The following is a 16,912-nucleotide window of genomic DNA, read 5'->3' as shown; positions in this document are numbered from 1 at the left end:
ATCCTTTCCCACCCAACGCCGATAAAAGGCGCCACTTTTTTTCCCCCATGCAACCCGAGGCTTTTTTTCCCCTCTGGCTGTATAGTTCCCGCCCTTTACCAACTCATGCCTTTTTCCAGACCGTGCCTGTTATTTTGAGCCCGCCTTTGCTTCTGGGGCATGTGCACTTTTTAGCACGGTCATGATCCGTTACCCCACTTGCCGCCAAGCGTTACTGCGAGAATCACTTTCCCCTAAACTGGAATAGTACTAAGGCATTGACAAAACTCAAGCAAAGAACGTTTGTCGGCTTAAAACGACGAGTTCTTTCAAACAGTTGTTTTCTCCGTAAGCTTCGATTAGCAGTTAACGTGCAAAGTAGTGTCGCTCGATCGTTTCACTAACGAAACTCGCGTGGGATTGTGCCACAAAAGTGAGCGCTCCTAGCGGAGACCACGTGCGCTGCATCAATGTGGCTTGGACCTTTTGCGGTCCTAGATACGGCATCCTTGCCTGCGGTGAGCTTCCGGACTACTTCATCGACGGGAAACAAGCGACGGCGATAATTATGAAACACACCAAAATTGACGAGCTCGAATACCGCTATGGACAAGATAAGGTATGCCCTGCGGTGGCCCTGTCCTTGTCTGCTGTTTCGCTCGCCTCTGCTGCTCTCCCGATGACAACACCCAAGCTCTCGCACACAGTTCCTTCATTCCTGAGAGCATCACCAGCCGCTTACCGCCAGCCCGTTGCTTTTAAGCTTGCCAGCTAACACTTCAGGTCACTACGTACAACGATGCAACGGCAATGGCGGCCGGGCTTTGTTCCGTCCTTGTACCCGACGTCGGGTAGGGCGTCGCTGGGGCCTTCAGTTTCATCCAAATCATAGAAGAGTATCCTATACATTATGCCTCTAAACAAACACCACTTCGGTGTCCACGCTTATACTTCCTCTAAACGTTAGCAGAGCTGCGCATTTGTAGCGCATTCAGAGAGGAAAGAACTTTCGGTATCTATTGGTTCGAGAGTTGGATGTACGACTGACGGAGCTGAGCCTGCGCCCGTTCCTCCGGCTTTGGTTGTGCACACCAATCTGAGCCCTTCCTCCTGTTACGCACCACCCCCACCTGCCCTGTAGATACGCCATCCTTGCCCCTAACGCGCTCCCCAAAGGCTTCGTGGACGCTCGCGCCGCCACTGAGAAGCTGCTGGACGCCATCAAACAAGACGAGGGCGAGTATCGGCTCGGATTCACCAAGGTACGTCAGTTCCCCCTGCTCCCCCCCCCCCCCCCCCCTTGGTTGTTGCCACCCCTGGAGGCGCTCTTTCTCACTCCCTCACTTTTTCTCACCCCCCTCTGTTCCTTCCTGCATTTCTGTCAGTTGTGTGAAGCACCCTTTTGTTTATTGTTCTGTGTCGTTTTTATTTAGAGTAGCCGCCAAAAGCCGCATATATTGACTCGGTGCACTGATTACGAAAGTACCGTACATGCAGGTAGTTCACTGAATTTCCAGTTGTATAGAAAAAAGTTAAAACCATAGAGTGACAGGCGAGTGATTTTAGAGGAAAAACTATATTTGTATTGGCCATGTTGAAATTTGAAAGAACAGTCACAACCTGGATGCTGCTTTGTGAGCCCTCTTTAAAAAGTGAATGCTTTGAATCGAAAAGCGCCGCTTTCTTCGGCATATTTTTGAGCAAGAAATGAATTCGGCCTCAATGAAATATTATCGCTAAAAATTGGCGGCTTGGAATTTATCTCGCGAATGTCATTTTGCTGTAAACCTTGGATGGCTAAAGCAAGCCATTTATTGTTCACACATTTATAGCATAATATGTATTACACTAAGCGGCTCTGTATTGAAACAAGATTTACTGTTGCCTTAAAGGATACTTCTTCAACGAAAACAGCTTTATTTGCTGGAGATTTGATTGTTATAGTATATTTTGCGTTTTTCCATGAAACGGACAAAACACTATCGGATAGAATGAAATTAAGGAGGTCGGACTAGTAAAAGTGTTTCAAGAGGACTGAATGCAGGCAAAGCCTGACCTCTTGCTCTCTGTCGCCTAGATCTTCTTCAGGGCAGGAGTCCTGGGTCGCCTGGAAGAACTGCGTGACGAGCGTCTCGGCAAGATCATCACCATGATTCAAGCCGCTGTGCGCTGGTACATCACCAAGAAGCACTTCCAGAAGCTCAAGGAACAGAGGTAACTGTTCAAGACTTAATCACGAGTGTACTGGTTATCTCATAATCAGCACAGATTTACCTTCAGTTTTCGAAGAAAACTTATTAACCGTAAATGTAGAATGAATGCGTGACAGACAGTGTTAGGCATTAGGCGGGTTCCAGTTTTTACGAGTTCGAATTTAATGCAGCTTAGTGGGCTGATCGGCATTTCCCGATACTCTACAGTTGAGCGCTGAAGCATATAGATGACTGACTTACTTCTAGCGATGTGTTCTGAATGTACTCCTGTCTCTTTACAGGGTGGCTCTGCTGGTCATCCAGCGCAACCTCCGCAAGTTCCTCCAGCTGCGCAACTGGCTCTGGTGGAAGCTGTACAGCAAGGTACGTTCACGTAATTTGTTTCGTTTGGACAGAGAACAGACCTTACTTACCTCCGTGATAGACCTAACACTTTTAGTCTGCATTTTAGGAGTTTATTTTCATAAATGACATCCAGCTTCTTGATATTATCAGATATAAACTACATGTGGCCCATGTAGCAGCTCTGTGCACAGAGCGGGAAACAATATTTCCGCCTGTCGGTGTGGATGACGTGAACCTACGCACTTGTGCAGGTCAAGCCCCTGCTGTCCGTCGCCCGCGTGGAAGACGAGCTCAAGGCGCTCGAAGAGAAGCTCAAGAAGACCCAGGAGGCCCTGGAGAAGGAAGAGAAGCTGCGCAAGGAGCTTGAGGGCCAGAACGTCAAGGTGCTGCAGGAGAAGAACGACCTGTTCTTGCAGCTGGAGGCTGAGCGCATGGGCGCCGGCGACGTCGAGGAACGCCTGAACAAGGCCCTCACGCAGAAGGGAGACCTCGAGAGCCAACTGCAGGAGCTCACCGACCGGCTCCAGCACGAAGAGGAGGCGCACGGCCAACTGTCGCAGACCAAGAAGAAGCTCGAGGGCGAGATCTCCAGCCTCAAGAAGGACATCGAGGACATGGAGCTGGCGCTGCAGAAGGCCGAGCAGGACAAGGCCACCAAGGACCACCAGATCCGCAACCTGAACGACGAGATCCAGCACCAGGACGAGCTCATCAACAAGCTGAACAAGGAGAAGAAGCAGCTGCAGGAGCAGAACCAGAAGACCGCCGAAGACCTCCAGGCCACCGAGGACAAGGTGAACCACCTGAACAAGGTCAAGGCCAAGCTGGAGCAGACGCTCGACGAGCTCGAGGACTCGCTGGAACGCGAGAAGAAGGCCCGCGCCGACCTCGAGAAGAACAAGCGCAAGGTTGAGGGTGACCTCAAGCTCGCCCAGGAGGCCGTCGCCGATCTCGAGAAGCACAAGAAGGAGATGGACCAGAACTTGCAGCGTAAGGAGAAGGAGATGGCGAGCCTGGCCGCGAAGCTGGAGGATGAGCAGGCGCTGGTCGCCAAGCTGCAGAAGCAGATCAAGGAACTCCAGGTAAGCCTTTCCGCATGTCGGACTTGAACTGTTGGCGCACTGACGATCTAAAATTTATCAGTGGGAGGCTACGTTCAATGAAACCGACCGGTAAATGAGATTCATAAGGTTCGACAAAAACCAGCACCTGTTTTCACCACGTGATGCAAGATGACCTACGTCACACTTGTTTACTTACTACCGTCTTATTCTTTGATGTCTTTGGAATGAATAGAACTTGAACTAGCTGAGTATCTTAAAAAAAAGCTTTAAAAAAGGAGCCTATTTTTCTCGCGGTACATGAATCTCAAAGATGCTTTGAAGAAGGCATCATATGTGAAACCCTGTGAGCGAAAGAACAAACTTGAATTATTGAACAGTGGCATCGATGCGAACGTATTAGTTCGGTTCTGTGCGAATGGTATTTTTTGGTTTGCATGCACCTTGCCAGCGCTTGCACTGCGGGCTTTTCGCGCAGTTAGCAACCACACAATCTTGCCATCAGGAAAGGATGAAGAAAGAAGTGAGCTATCTCGCAAAGTTTATGAATAAACGAAAGATGTCTCGGCCTAAAAACATGTCTTCTCATTAATAAGCAGTTTTGGAATTCATTCGGCGAATTGGAAAAGCTTACGTACCAAACAACCTAAAATAAATGCCGGTCTGTGAAAAGGAATGGGGGAGCACTTCATACCTGTGAAACCACCAGATTGTGGACCTATCAAGATTGGCGATCTTGGCGTGAAGGACAGTGCGGATGGATGACCAAGAAACTTAACCTGGAGGAGAAGACCAAAAAACGCTTGTGTTGAAGAAACTGCCCAGAGAACCGTATTAGGAAATGCTCCCAAAAAAGCTGGTGACACACCGGTCACGTGCCGTACCTGGTGTTTCTTTTTTTTTTCGAAGACAACTCGCAGCACTTACAGAGCTGTCTAAGAGACAATGGCATGCCGTTTGCGTTTCCAGCTGTCCGCAGAAATTTGAGCGCGCTCAAGCATACAAATTTAGTGCGGCTCGAAGGCACTTCTGCTTGGTCCAAGAAATAGGTACAAAACTAATGGCGTGAAGTCTTTCCAGATACCTTATTGATACAAGCGTGCTTCTCCGCTTGACACAGTGGAAGAAAAGTGCGGCCAATGAAGTGTGACAAATAATGGCAGCGAGACACCCAAGAATGTGGGGTATGCGTCCCAAAATATCGGCTGAAAGGAGAGAAATGGGAGTTTCCAGCTGGGGAAAGCTAAGAAAGTAGCTGATTAGCGGGTCTAAAGAAAGCCCTCTTACCTGGTCCCTCACGTAAAAAACGAGACAGCGTGCCGTCGCTGACGCCTTACAGGCTCAGAGTCGTCCTTGAGCCCTTCTTGCGACGCCCGCCTGGCCATTCGGAAGCCAAACCCGGTGCGCTTTCACCACGTGACCGTAGGCCGTTGCACCGAGAGGGTCTCTCACCAGGTGAAAAGCGGGCGGGGAAGTGTGACGAGCCGCAGACCTGAAGTGCCAGAAAGAACGAAAAAAAAGGCGTCAGGGAGGGGCGAAAAAGTCGCCAAAAGGCGTTCGCCCTCCTCGCCGCGGCTGCCGGTGAGTCAGGAGGGAGCGTCAGCGCCGGCGAGCTCGCACATATTTCTGGCCATAGGTATTTTTGGTGAGCGAACGGGCCGGGGCGAGAGCGTGGCAGCTCGGGTTTCCCGAAGCCAGGGAGGCTCCCCCCTTTTAACGCGTCGCCGGGAGGCCCGAACCGTCAGTACCGACCCGAGCGAACCGCGGTGCTCCTCGCTCCCTCTTCGACGACGACATGGACAGCTCCTCCCCGCTCGAAGCAGCGCACGCCGTCGCCAACGGCCTCGTCAACGGCGTGGCCAACGGTGATGCCGGCCTGGTCAGCAGCCGCAGCGCCGTTCCCCCTGCGGCCAGGAAGCCCAAGGGTGTGGTCACCGCCGGCGATGCGCTGCTAGGGGACTCCTTCTACCCGCTCCAGAAGGGCCCCTACATCTCGCCCAACTACCGACTCAGCGCCGAGAGCAAGCGACTCGTCCGACAGGCCCAGGAGCCTATTCTCGCCTCCAGCCCGGCTACCGTTCACCTCATCTATGAAGTAGGCCTCGCTCTTCCAGACGCTAGTGCCGCTGCTACCTGTGTGCCCGTGCTCGTGGGGTGTCGTCGCTTCGCTAACCACTCTTGGATTACAGGGCTTGAGCCGAGGCCACGCGGATGCCCACTTTCCGGTGCGCCCGGCTAGCCCGACGTCCTGTGCTTGCCGTGCAAGCGTGTCGTCTTCGTCGGCTGTGCCTAGAGCATGCTTCAGCGGGGCCCTTCTGGCTCCGCTGTGCTTGTTCCTTCGGGGGAACACGTGCGGTGTGCTTCTTTGCTACCGGCTCTAACGGGGCGGTGTAGCCGAGTGCGGGGACGCCGCCGTCCCCCTGGGCAAGGAATACGCAAGTGTGTGGTTGCTTCTGCGAGGACCCGCTTTTTCTTTTTCTGCGCCTCTGTGTCACACACGATGTGGCCTTCTGTTCTAGGCCCGCATCGAGGAGCTCGAAGAGGAGCTGGAAGCTGAACGCCAGGCTCGTGCCAAGGTAAGCGCATTCGTCACATCAGTTTTTCTTTTTCTTTCGCTTGTTGAGGCGGGGACTCGTGGTCGGCTTGGTTAGGCTATCGGGAGGGGTTAGGGCCGTCTTGCAGCAGAAAGCTTACAGAGGCACGATTTCTTCAGTGCCATATCCCTTTCTCTACTTCTAGATATTCATACTCTCATTGTTAGCGAAGCATGAAGACGAACGCTTGCTAGGTGGAGGTTTACAGAAAGGTCATTAGTTTCAGTGGCAGAAGGCTGGGAAGACCATGCAGCGATAGGAGGCAAGCAGGTTGCCAATACATCTATCCTAGTCCCAGATATTTTGTTCACCATTTTGGAACCAGTCGGCCCTTGACCAAGTATGCAGGATTGGCTCTGCTATTACTGCTCGCAGGCCTTGAATTCAAACGCAAAACAACCTGAAGGCAGTCAGGCTGAGTCAGCTGTGTCAGACCGTGTTGAATTAGCCGTCCGTGAATGATCTCTTGGCAGTGGCGTCTAGTGGGGCTTTCAGCTTAATCTGCGGACATTCCGGAACTAGAATTTGCTTCGGGATACAGGTCTGCAGTTAGACGAAAACGAGCGCAGAGCTTCACCGTACTTAACCACCGTTCGGGATCTCTTCGCCACAGGCGGAGAAGCAGCGCGCCGACCTCGCTCGTGAGATCGAAGAGCTGAGCGAGCGGCTCGAGGAGTCGGGCGGAGCCACGTCGGCCCAGGTGGAGTTGAACAAGCGTCGCGAAGCCGAGCTCGCCAAGCTGAGGCGCGACCTCGAAGAGTCTAACCTTCAACATGAGCAGGCCATGTCCAACCTGCGCAAGAAGCACAACGACTCGGTCGCCGAGCTCTCCGAGCAGATCGACCAGCTCAACAAGCACAAGGCCAAGTGAGCAGCGTCCCCGCTCATTTCGTTGTCGTTTCGAGGCTGCCGAGGATGGTGCTCGCGGGATCTCCCGCGTTCGGCTGTAGTGAGGCTCCCTTAATAACGGCGTATTGATTATCTGCAGAGCTTAAAAGGACACGCCAACATCTATCAAAACACCGCTTACGCCTGACTAGAGTATATGTGGCTTAAGGACCGTATTTTCCTTCAGAAGTGGCTCAAATGAAATTGGGCTTCAGTTTACTCTCAAAGTACAAACTAGAGAATACGTAGTATGAGGACGCTTGTGAAAAAAGCGAAGGCTAGCCCACGATGCTCGGTGCATCCTTTTCCTAATGTCCCTTCCGAAATCTGTGCAGATACGTTATCCTTAGGAAATGGACTGTTGATCAATAGGGGAAACGAAAATTTATGTCCTGGGAACGGAACGTGCTTTCAAATCCAGTGCTGGCATCACTGGTTTCTAGTTTTTTTGTTTGTTTTTTTCACGCAGCGCTCTGCGGACATTTCACTTGCATTGCGTTTTCATCATTTTGACTTTTTATACTCTGACAACGAATTCCGAGTGCCTACTTTTTTTTTACTTTTGACTGCACTACCTTGGGCATTCTTTGCAGCGCCAAAGCTACCACTCTGAAACTGTTTACGCTGTGGTTTCGTTTTGGTCGCACTTATTTTAATGCAGCGCTTTTTCTTCTTTCCTTTTTTGTTGACCAATGCGCTTTGGAGTTGCAAACTGTCTGTGACTTTTTGGTGACGGACGATGATTTCTTCGAGCAGTGTTTTTCTCTGGCTCACTGAGGCCGGGAAGCAGGTCTTCTAACGTACGTTTGGCCCGACAGGGTGGAGAAGGAAAAGGCACAGATGAAAAGCGAACTGGACGACTTGCGTGCCAATATTGACCACCTTAACCGCGATAAGGTAAAGCACCCCCCCCGTCGTTAGCCTTGTTAGTTCCTTCCCACAACCGCGATGGCCTGCACCAAGCCCAGCCCGCAATCTCCAGACCCGCATCAGAATGAGAAACGCACCATCCCGCAGTTCCGTAGGTCTCCCAGATGTTTGAGCCTGGATTTGAGCCCCGGTTTCTCTCCCACCTCTCCCTTTCCCACTTCCCCGACCGTGTGCTTAGAGTTGAGAAGGAGCGTGCCACCCTGGCTGCCGAAGTGTCCGACCTCCAATCCCTCCTGGACCACAGCAACAAGTCACAGGTAGCCCTTCCCTTTGAGACGGCGCACACGTTCCTCTCCGTGCCCACACAACTTTGTTGCCTACGTGCTGCCATAACCCAAAAGTCCTCCTCGCTTCCCATGGAAAAGCGGCTCTGGCCATAAGTTGTAGCTCATGGCAGTAGCCTACAGCAATCTCTAGAACTCTGACATCTCCGTTCTTGTTAGAGGATGGCTTAAGTCCTTTGAACTACAGCCGTGGCAGAGTTGTGTGCGGACGGAATTCGGGAGCTGCAGCCTTGCATCGTGTAGAAAACGCGTTCTCTAAGCCTATCCCTGTTTTGCTTCCTTGTAACCATGATGCATGACTTCCCTTCACGAAACTGAAGCCCAGTGATTTCCTGCCCAACCTTTCTTTTTTCTTGATGTTTTGCACTTTTATATTGTACTTGACATTTTATGGCGCTAATACTTTCACTTGCTTTAAGTCTTACCTACCATCGTACCAGCTGAATTAGCGTCAACGAACCTTTCGGTTAACCCACACTCACACATTACTCGAACGCTTTTCACCTCTTCGCCGCACCACAATATTATTTCTTACTGCTCAAAAGAAGGTTAACCTACACTCACGCACTCATTCAAGCACTATATTTTCACTAATGACAATATTCCATTTGAACGCGTCGCACCTAGCGAGTAGTACGCTTGATGTGAAACGCTGCCACTAAACACTTCAATGTCTTACTTTTGACACGTATTAAGCAAGACATGGTATGTGCACACGTTCACACTCGCTAACCGTTGGTAACGCATTCTAAATCATCCGTGGTGACTATACAGCATCTGACTGGCGCTCTTTGCTTCCCTTCCCACCTCGACAATAAAAAAAATCAAGGCTAACGCTGAGAAGCAGGTGAAGCAACTGGAGGTGCAGCTCGCGGACGCCCAGTTCAAGCTGGACGAGACCAACCGCACGCTGAACGACCTGGATGGCTCCAAGAAGAAGATGGGCGTCGAGAACAGCGAGCTCCAGCGGCAGCTTGAGGAGGCCGAATCTCAAGTGGCGCAGCTCAACAAGATCAAGGCATCGCTGGCCACGCAGCTTGAGGAAGCCAAGCGGCAGGCCGACGAGGAGGCTCGGGTGAGTACCCAGAACATTCTTGCCTATGACAACGGGGTATACCAAGGGCGCCGGCTGCATTCGGAAGCATTGCAGCCACTTGGGATACCCCGACGTCTAAGCCTTGAACATTGCTTATGATTAAAAGTCACCACATGGGATTACCATGACCAGTAAAAGGATTTCCCCCAATGAAGCACCCTACGGTAATTTAGTCTAAGGCAACAGCTGGTGCGTGCAAAACGCTCATACGCTCTGGTGCAACTATTGCAGGAGCGCGCTGCCATCCTTGGCAAGTACCGCAACCTGGAGCACGACCTGGACAACCTGCGCGAGAGCGTCGAAGAGGAACAGGAAGCCAAGGCTGACTTCCAGCGCCAGCTCAGCAAGGCCAACGCCGAGGCTCAGCTCTGGCGCTCCAAGTACGAGAGCGAGGGTCTGGCGCGCCTGGAGGAACTCGAGGAGGCCAAGTGAGTGTGGTCTTACATTCTTCTTTGTTAAAATTAATTTAGAGCCTAATTAGTCAATAGCGTAGCACTAATTTAGAAGGCGCACAAACTTTATTGCATGCATTCCTTTAAAAATATTTTCATTTGTTGCACACCTCAGATGAGTACCATGTACATGGGCTCTGTGAACGCTTCCCGCTTTCTATCTGCAAATGGTCCGTCTCGGATGCTCCCTAGTAATACACTGTGTCTTTTGTATGCAAAGCACACCGGCTCCTAATCAAGAGTTGCACGCAAACTAATGCTGGTGATTTCGTTGGTCTGACCTACAGGCGCAAGCTGCATGGCAAGCTCCAGGAGGCTGAGGAGGCCATGGAGCAGCTCAACGCCAAGTGCAGCGGCCTCGAGAAGACCAAGGCGCACCTGCAGGGAGAGCTGGAGGACATGTCCATCGAAGTGGACAAGGCCAACGCTCTCGCCTCCTCTCTCGAGAAGCGCCAGAAGTCATTCGACAAGGTACGCACCTCTTGCAAACCGCTCCCTACTGCTCGGAGGCCGTTGGTCAAGGTAGAGTTCCTTCCCTCACAGACCCATTACTTCTTTGCAGGTCATCGCCGAATGGAAGGCCAAGGTTGACGACCTCGCTGCCGAGCTCGACGCGTCGCAGAAGGAATGCCGCAACTACTCCACCGAGGTGTTCAAGCTGCGCGCCGCGTACGAAGAGAGCCAGGAGCACTACGAGGCCGTCAAGCGCGAGAACAAGAACCTCCAGGACGAGATCAAGGACCTGATGGACCAGCTTGGCGAGGGTGGCCGAAGCGTGCACGAGCTCGAGAAGTCTCGCAAGAGGCTCGAGATGGAGAAGGAGGAACTGCAGGCTGCGCTCGAAGAGGCCGAGGCTGCGCTTGAGCAGGAGGAGAACAAGGTACGCCTGGGGGACCTCATCTACTTTTGTCCGCCCTACTAGACTTCGTCGATGCTCTCACATCTACACTGCGTTTGCAGGGCTACATTGCTAGAAGACCAACTTAGCTGGTATCAAAGTGTAAACAGTTCTGCTCTTTATTTCGTTCACATGATACTGTACTACAGAGAGAGAAATACAAGCTCGCTTTACAGCGGCAACTGACGAACGTCACAGAGAAGGAAGAGAATCTTCCAGCCATTGCAGATTGTTCGGCTAAAACCTTCGCTGTCCTTCCATGTTGCTGTTATATCTGCACGAGACAGTGACCGACCGGCTCTCTTGTTTCGCAGGTGCTGCGTGCCCAGCTCGAGCTGTCGCAGGTGCGGCAGGAGATCGACCGGCGCATCCAGGAGAAGGAGGAAGAATTCGAGAACACTCGCAAGAACCACCAGCGGGCTCTGGACTCCATGCAGGCCAGTCTCGAGGCCGAGGCTAAGGGCAAGGCCGAGGCGCTGAGGCTCAAGAAGAAGCTGGAGAGCGACATCAACGAGCTCGAGATTGCCCTCGACCACGCCAACAAGGCCAATGCCGAGGCCCAGAAGAACCTCAAGAAGTACCAGCAGAACGTCAAGGACCTGCAGACCGCCCTCGAGGAAGAACAGCGTGCCCGCGACGAAGCCCGCGAGCAGTACGCGTCGGCTGAGCGCCGTTGCAACGCTCTTCACGGCGAGCTGGAGGAGAGCCGCCAGCTGCTGGAACAGTCTGACCGCGCCCGTCGCGCCGGCGAAGCCGAGCTCAGCGAGATGCACGAGACAGTCAACGAGCTGTCCGCTCAGACCGCCTCTCTGTCTGTGGCCAAGAGGAAGCTCGAGGGAGAAATGCAGGCTCTCCAGGTATTCAGATTTCCATATTTCAAGCTTAACGCATGTAGATGGACGTGTAGTTAAATTACCTACTTCAAAAATTTGTTCATTTCAGAGCTATGTTAGAGGAAATTGAGAAGACAAAAATCAGATTTCGAGTGATGTAGATGGACGTGTAGTTACATTATCTGTCTCAAAGTTTGTTCATTTCAGCGCTATGTTACTGGACATGGAGAAGACAAAAAACAGATATCGAGTGATGAGGCGTAGGCGATTTTGTTTCCACCGTCTTTAAGAGCAGGAAGTCTACACTCTAGTTGCCTATTTCTACATTTCATTTCACCCGTCAAGAGTCGTTCCTTGAAGACGTTGGCGTGACTCATCACCGCGCTTTTGCCCCACAGGCTGACCTGGACGAGGTGCTCAACGAGGCCAAGCAGTCCGAGGAGAAGGCCAAGAAGGCGATGGTGGACGCTGCCCGGCTGGCCGACGAGCTGCGCGCCGAGCAGGACCACGCCCTGCAGCAGGAGAAGCTGCGCAAGGCTCTCGAGCAGCAGATGAAGGAGCTCCAGGTGCGCCTGGACGAAGCCGAGGCCGCGGCTCTCAAGGGCGGCAAGAAGATCATCCAGAAGCTGGAACAGAAGGTGCGCGAGCTCGAGAACGAGCTCGAGAACGAGCAGCGCCGACACGGAGACGCCGCCAAGAACTTCCGCAAGAGCGAGCGCCGCATCAAGGAGCTCCAGTTCCAGGTACGTCCCTCTTTACGCTATATGTCCTTTAAGTTTCATTTGGAGGGCCGTAGATAACTGTGGTTGACAGTAGTTCCATCTTGAATGCACATCTCCTCACCTTCCCGGCGCAATACGTTTACGAGGATTACGCTGATACTACGAATGTTTTTCGCAGGTAAACGTAAGAACAACCATTTTCGCAAAGAATGGCATGAACAGTTTCCATTTTAATACACTCATACCTAGCATACATTAGAGGAAATTATTGGGAGGAATTAGCTAACGTTGATGACAACTACTACCATAAACCAGATGTACGACAACCAAGAAGGCAGAAGTCATGTGTTCAGGTTTCAGTGAAAACAGGTAGCGGATTCAGCCGGCGACACTGTTGAGGATTATCCTTGATAAGCATGGTGGAATGCGAACTGCCTGTCTGAGCGTTTTTCCCTTCTCCCGTGGTGCAGGCCGAAGAGGACCGCAAGAACCACGAGCGCATGCAAGACCTGGTGGACAAGCTCCAGCAGAAGATCAAGACGTACAAGCGCCAGATCGAGGAGGCCGAGGAGATCGCGGCTCTCAACCTGGCCAAGTTCCGCAAGGTGCAGCAGGAGCTGGAGGACGCCGAGGAGCGCGCCGACATGGCCGAGAACACGCTCGCCAAGCTGCGCGCCAAGAACCGCAGCTCCGCGTCCGCTGGCCGCGCCATGTCTCCCGGACTGGCCGCCGCGCCCCTCCGGACCTAAGCCTACCACCGCCTCCTCTACTTGTCTTTCTTCTGACCCCCTGCCAATACCACTATTGCTACGGCTGCTCACGGGCAGCCAGCAAACGACGGAACAATAAACGACACTTTCCAAGATGTGCTTTGCCCCGTGTACTCACTGCTGTCGGCTGAGCGAACTGTTCGCCGACGCAAGCATTTACCCGGCTGCTTACAACAACGTGGCCGAATGAGGGCGAGGCGCGGCTCTTATTGAACGAGTTGGTCTGGAGGCAGCATGGACAAGGGTCCTGAGCTCACTAATGAGCGGGGTTTTCTAAAAGTGGTGTTCAGTGAGCGAGTTGGTCTGGAAGAAGCACGGGAAAGGATCCTGAGCTCACATTTCCAATACGTTCTGCAATTCCACGAGGAGATAAGTGAGCAAGGGCTTCCGGAAGCTGAGTTCACAGCTAGCCCACCCCATATCTTGCGACGATACGTGACTGATAGGAGGTTGGAGAGTGTAGGTGCGAAGTGAGATGAGGACACATTGATAGCCCAGCAGCAAGGCTGTTACGTAACTAGCGCTGTGGACAGATCGCGGCTACTCCTATTGGCCAGGCAATATGCAGCACGTGAACCTGAACCTTCGCAGTTGCTTCGTTATTGCGCCTTACTGTGGCTATCAGTTCTTTTTCTCTACGCAGTACAGGGCTAGGGACTGGTTCCCATTTGTTCTTTATTGTTTTTCCAACAGCACTATGCGGCCTTTACGGACTTGATTACGTACAGGATCATAACATCGGACAACTCCCAACCTGTGCTCTTTTTCGTGTCCTCCTTCCTTCACGCTAAATTCATCTGTTGATGACGCCGCCACGTCATGGCTGGAATAACAGCGCCGTCAATTCACTGTTAGTCGTTACACCAGGCCACCTGTTCTATTTCCTTCTAAAATTATATGGGTAGACAATAAAATTCTCGTCCACTCTAGAAGAAGGCAACCTGGCTACTGATACTCCAAAGTTTATTGTTGAATCCACTTTCAGCTAGTTTCCGTTCAGTACGGTGATAAAAAGGGTTTGTTTAGGAAAATTCCACACTTCGCGCGCTCGTGACGAACGAAAGAGAAGTCGTCCCTAAACGTGGCTTGTCTTCTCTCAATGTACGCCATGCTAAGCCACACCGTCTGCAAACCCGTAGTTCGCATCAGCGTCCGAAACTCCCTAAATCTATGAGTGTGTAGCTGCGAGCAGCCATTTTCACACTTCTCACTTGATCCAAGCACAGGAATGAAACAAACTTCCGTGCCTTTTTCCCGCCCGCCTTTCTGCTCACTGACTTCTGCAACGAGTGCTCCTGCCATGTCTCGGTTAATTTTCCCCAGTCTTCTCAGCGCTAGAGTCGTCCCTGCCTTGTGTCGGCGCAACGAAACGATCAGCTGGCGCTAATACGACAAGCCAGTAACACCCGCTCCTCTTAATATTGCGCAAAGTTGATTTCAAGCTTAGATTGTATCAGATTGTATCAGTAGATCAGATTGTAAATAGACATTGCAACGTTCACATCTCTGATATAATTACATTTTCTTCCGGATATGCCACTAGGCAGAGGCATCAACCAACTATGATACCATTCCGTGTAAGAAATAATTGTTTTAAATATTATTTTTTTCCCGGGACTGTAACTGACTGGAATAACTTAAGTAATACTGCAGTAACTCAACCCTCCCTTTGCCGCCGCGGTGGCTCAGTGTTTATGGTGCTCCTCCGTTGCAAGAGGCCAGGTTTGCCGACAGGAATTTGCCAATGAGTGAAATTGGGTGCAGTATGCAGCCAATGGTAAGGTCCGGTTTCCTGCTGTTGACAAAGCGCTGCGATGCATCTCACCATTGGGTGCATACTGCATCCAATTTCAGCCAATGTCAATCACCCAATGGCTGGGTCGCTTGCCACATACGCTTGAAAGCCGCGGGTATATCTGAGTGATCACTGACAGTGTACCAAAATGACGCGCAATGCACAGACCAAAATAGACAGCTTATACAGTACGGTCTCTGTTGCACTTACTTGTTGCTGCAGGTTAAGGGTTTCTTATAGCTCTTTATTGGCAACATGGGGAGTCTGCACTGATAATTAAAAGAATGACTTTCGGAGAAAATCATGGAAGCGTAGATGGCAATTTATGTTTCGGTGGTATTATCACACGGTCGTGACAAGCACGGCCGATATCTGGAATAACAGAAGAGCAGGATGGCATGGCACTCAACCGAACTCTTTTTCTGGGGTGAACGTGCGCTCACAGAGAATAGCATAACAGGACAGTGCTTATAGCACCAAGTGAGTTTGGCGGTAGCAGAAGACTGGAATGTCGGTGAAACGATCCCAGAATGGAATCTGGGATCTGTTTCGGGTGGCAAATATAGTGGTAAAGCTCCGTGACACCACTGACACATAGCATGAAAAAAAAAACAGCAATTACAGAGTTTCACGGCAATATTTTCTTTTTATCAGTTATAATGCCGGAAGCATTAATCACGGCAGAGTCGAATGCTTCATCTGCTCATGAATGTTGACGAGCATACCCAGCAATTCGGGACAAAATAATTTTTCAACGGGAAACGGTTTACGAACGCAGTTTTTTTTCATGTAGTGTAAGATTTCATTATAATAATGAAAATATTCGCCGATCTCCCCTCAGCAGGCTTGTATTTATTCGCTGTTAGCTTTTTACTATCGTTAAAAACGTTCCATAATGTTTTTCAAAGGCAGACTTAAGTACCCGATGCGAGCAATGGAAAATTTTTAAAAGGAAGATTTTGCCACGTATGCGGCGAATGGACCACCACCTTGAATATTCCCGCGAAAGAACTTCACAATATTTAAGATTTAAAATTTACGTCCAAGAATGCTGGACTTGAAAGTGTGAAACCTTCCTTCCGCCATTGTTTTTGCTTATTAGAGACTTTAAAATATGGCGACCCTAATGATTAAGGGCACAGGGGAATACCGGCTGGCAGTGTGCAGGCGCAGAACAAGAACGCCCCTCCCTCCGGTTATTATCCTGAGCCTGCGCACTGACTGACAGGGTCCCCTATAATAAAAGTTATTTGCAAACGCCCTTAGGGCCACCGTATTACGGACAGAAGTTTGGTTTATACAAAAGGTTTTACATGAAGACACGTTCAGTGATGCGTAGAGATAACAGTTGGACAATAAAAGTAGCTCCCTCTGAATTTTAAGCAGAAAATGAAATAAGTCAAAGTTTGTGATGGTTGCATTCGAAGCAGGAAGGGTGTTAGTCTCGTCAGGTACATGAAATAAAAAAAATTAAACACGAGTCTGCGTTGTATTAAGGCAACGCAACTTTTTATGAGTCGTCACATCAAGACGAAACGCAAGCAGATGCCTAAACGAACTCACTACTGACTGTGGGATGATAGGAGATTTTTTTCAAAGAAGAGAAACCTGGAAATTTTCCTGCGCGTGCTTAGTCTTTAGATATAGCATAAAACGGGGGCTTAAGAATTTTCATCCAGTAGAATTCATTCAACTAGAGCGATTATTATGTAAACACCGTCCACGTTGAGCGTATTATAACCACTGTACAACAAACGTAAGTTTCAGATTTTTTTTTTTTTTTAACGAGGACATGTAGGCCTTTTCGACACCGTTTTCTGGCGCACGCGATTAACGCTCATCCAGAACGGAGTGGCAGACGAGAGCAGCTGGCATAGAGTAATATAGAAGTAAAGAGCGGACACTCCCGTAGGCCCCAGCGGCCGACATTTGTGCACAGCGCACCTAGCGGACCCGGGGAAACGCACTGGCCTCAGAGATGATAGGCACCAACAGGATTCTTGGAGGCTCAACTTTCATTGCGTCTTGTGCGTTCTCCACTCTCGCGGAGGA

At 50.9% G+C, this 16,912-nt stretch overlaps 1 protein-coding gene across 30 annotated transcripts in view; it reads left to right on the top strand.

Moving 5' to 3' along the window:
* The window catches only part of Mhc (myosin heavy chain), a 43,690-nt gene extending 30,530 nt beyond the window's left edge, over positions 1 to 13,160 (top strand). For 14 of the 30 annotated variants that reach the window (XM_089587058.1, XM_089587069.1, XM_089587062.1 and 11 more), the window contains exons 20-32: positions 2,057 to 2,193; positions 2,474 to 2,555; positions 2,789 to 3,619; positions 6,118 to 6,174; positions 6,806 to 7,059; positions 8,189 to 8,267; positions 9,124 to 9,369; positions 9,622 to 9,818; positions 10,130 to 10,313; positions 10,405 to 10,722; positions 11,055 to 11,597; positions 11,972 to 12,316; positions 12,766 to 13,160. In XM_089587058.1, coding sequence (XP_089443184.1) covers positions 2,057 to 2,193; positions 2,474 to 2,555; positions 2,789 to 3,619; positions 6,118 to 6,174; positions 6,806 to 7,059; positions 8,189 to 8,267; positions 9,124 to 9,369; positions 9,622 to 9,818; positions 10,130 to 10,313; positions 10,405 to 10,722; positions 11,055 to 11,597; positions 11,972 to 12,316; positions 12,766 to 13,044 — 3,552 coding nt within the window. In that variant the 3' untranslated portion in view covers positions 13,045 to 13,160. Of the gene's footprint in view, positions 1 to 477; positions 599 to 1,120; positions 1,242 to 2,056; positions 2,194 to 2,473; positions 2,556 to 2,788; positions 3,620 to 6,117; positions 6,175 to 6,805; positions 7,060 to 7,898; positions 7,978 to 8,188; positions 8,268 to 9,123; positions 9,370 to 9,621; positions 9,819 to 10,129; positions 10,314 to 10,404; positions 10,723 to 11,054; positions 11,598 to 11,971; positions 12,317 to 12,765 lie in introns of all 30 variants that reach the window. The other 16 variants (XM_089587079.1, XM_089587084.1, XM_089587081.1 and 13 more) reach the window with 4 other exon arrangements.
* Positions 13,161 to 16,912: the final 3,752 nt, after the last annotated feature.

Source organism: Amblyomma mixtum, chromosome 4 (assembly GCF_055824585.1).
Source record: "Amblyomma mixtum isolate Tamu chromosome 4, ASM5582458v1, whole genome shotgun sequence".
In the NCBI taxonomy this organism is placed as follows: domain Eukaryota; kingdom Metazoa; phylum Arthropoda; class Arachnida; order Ixodida; family Ixodidae; genus Amblyomma; species Amblyomma mixtum.
Note: the sequence above shows the minus strand (reverse complement) of the source record. Positions and strands in the feature narration are given on the sequence as shown.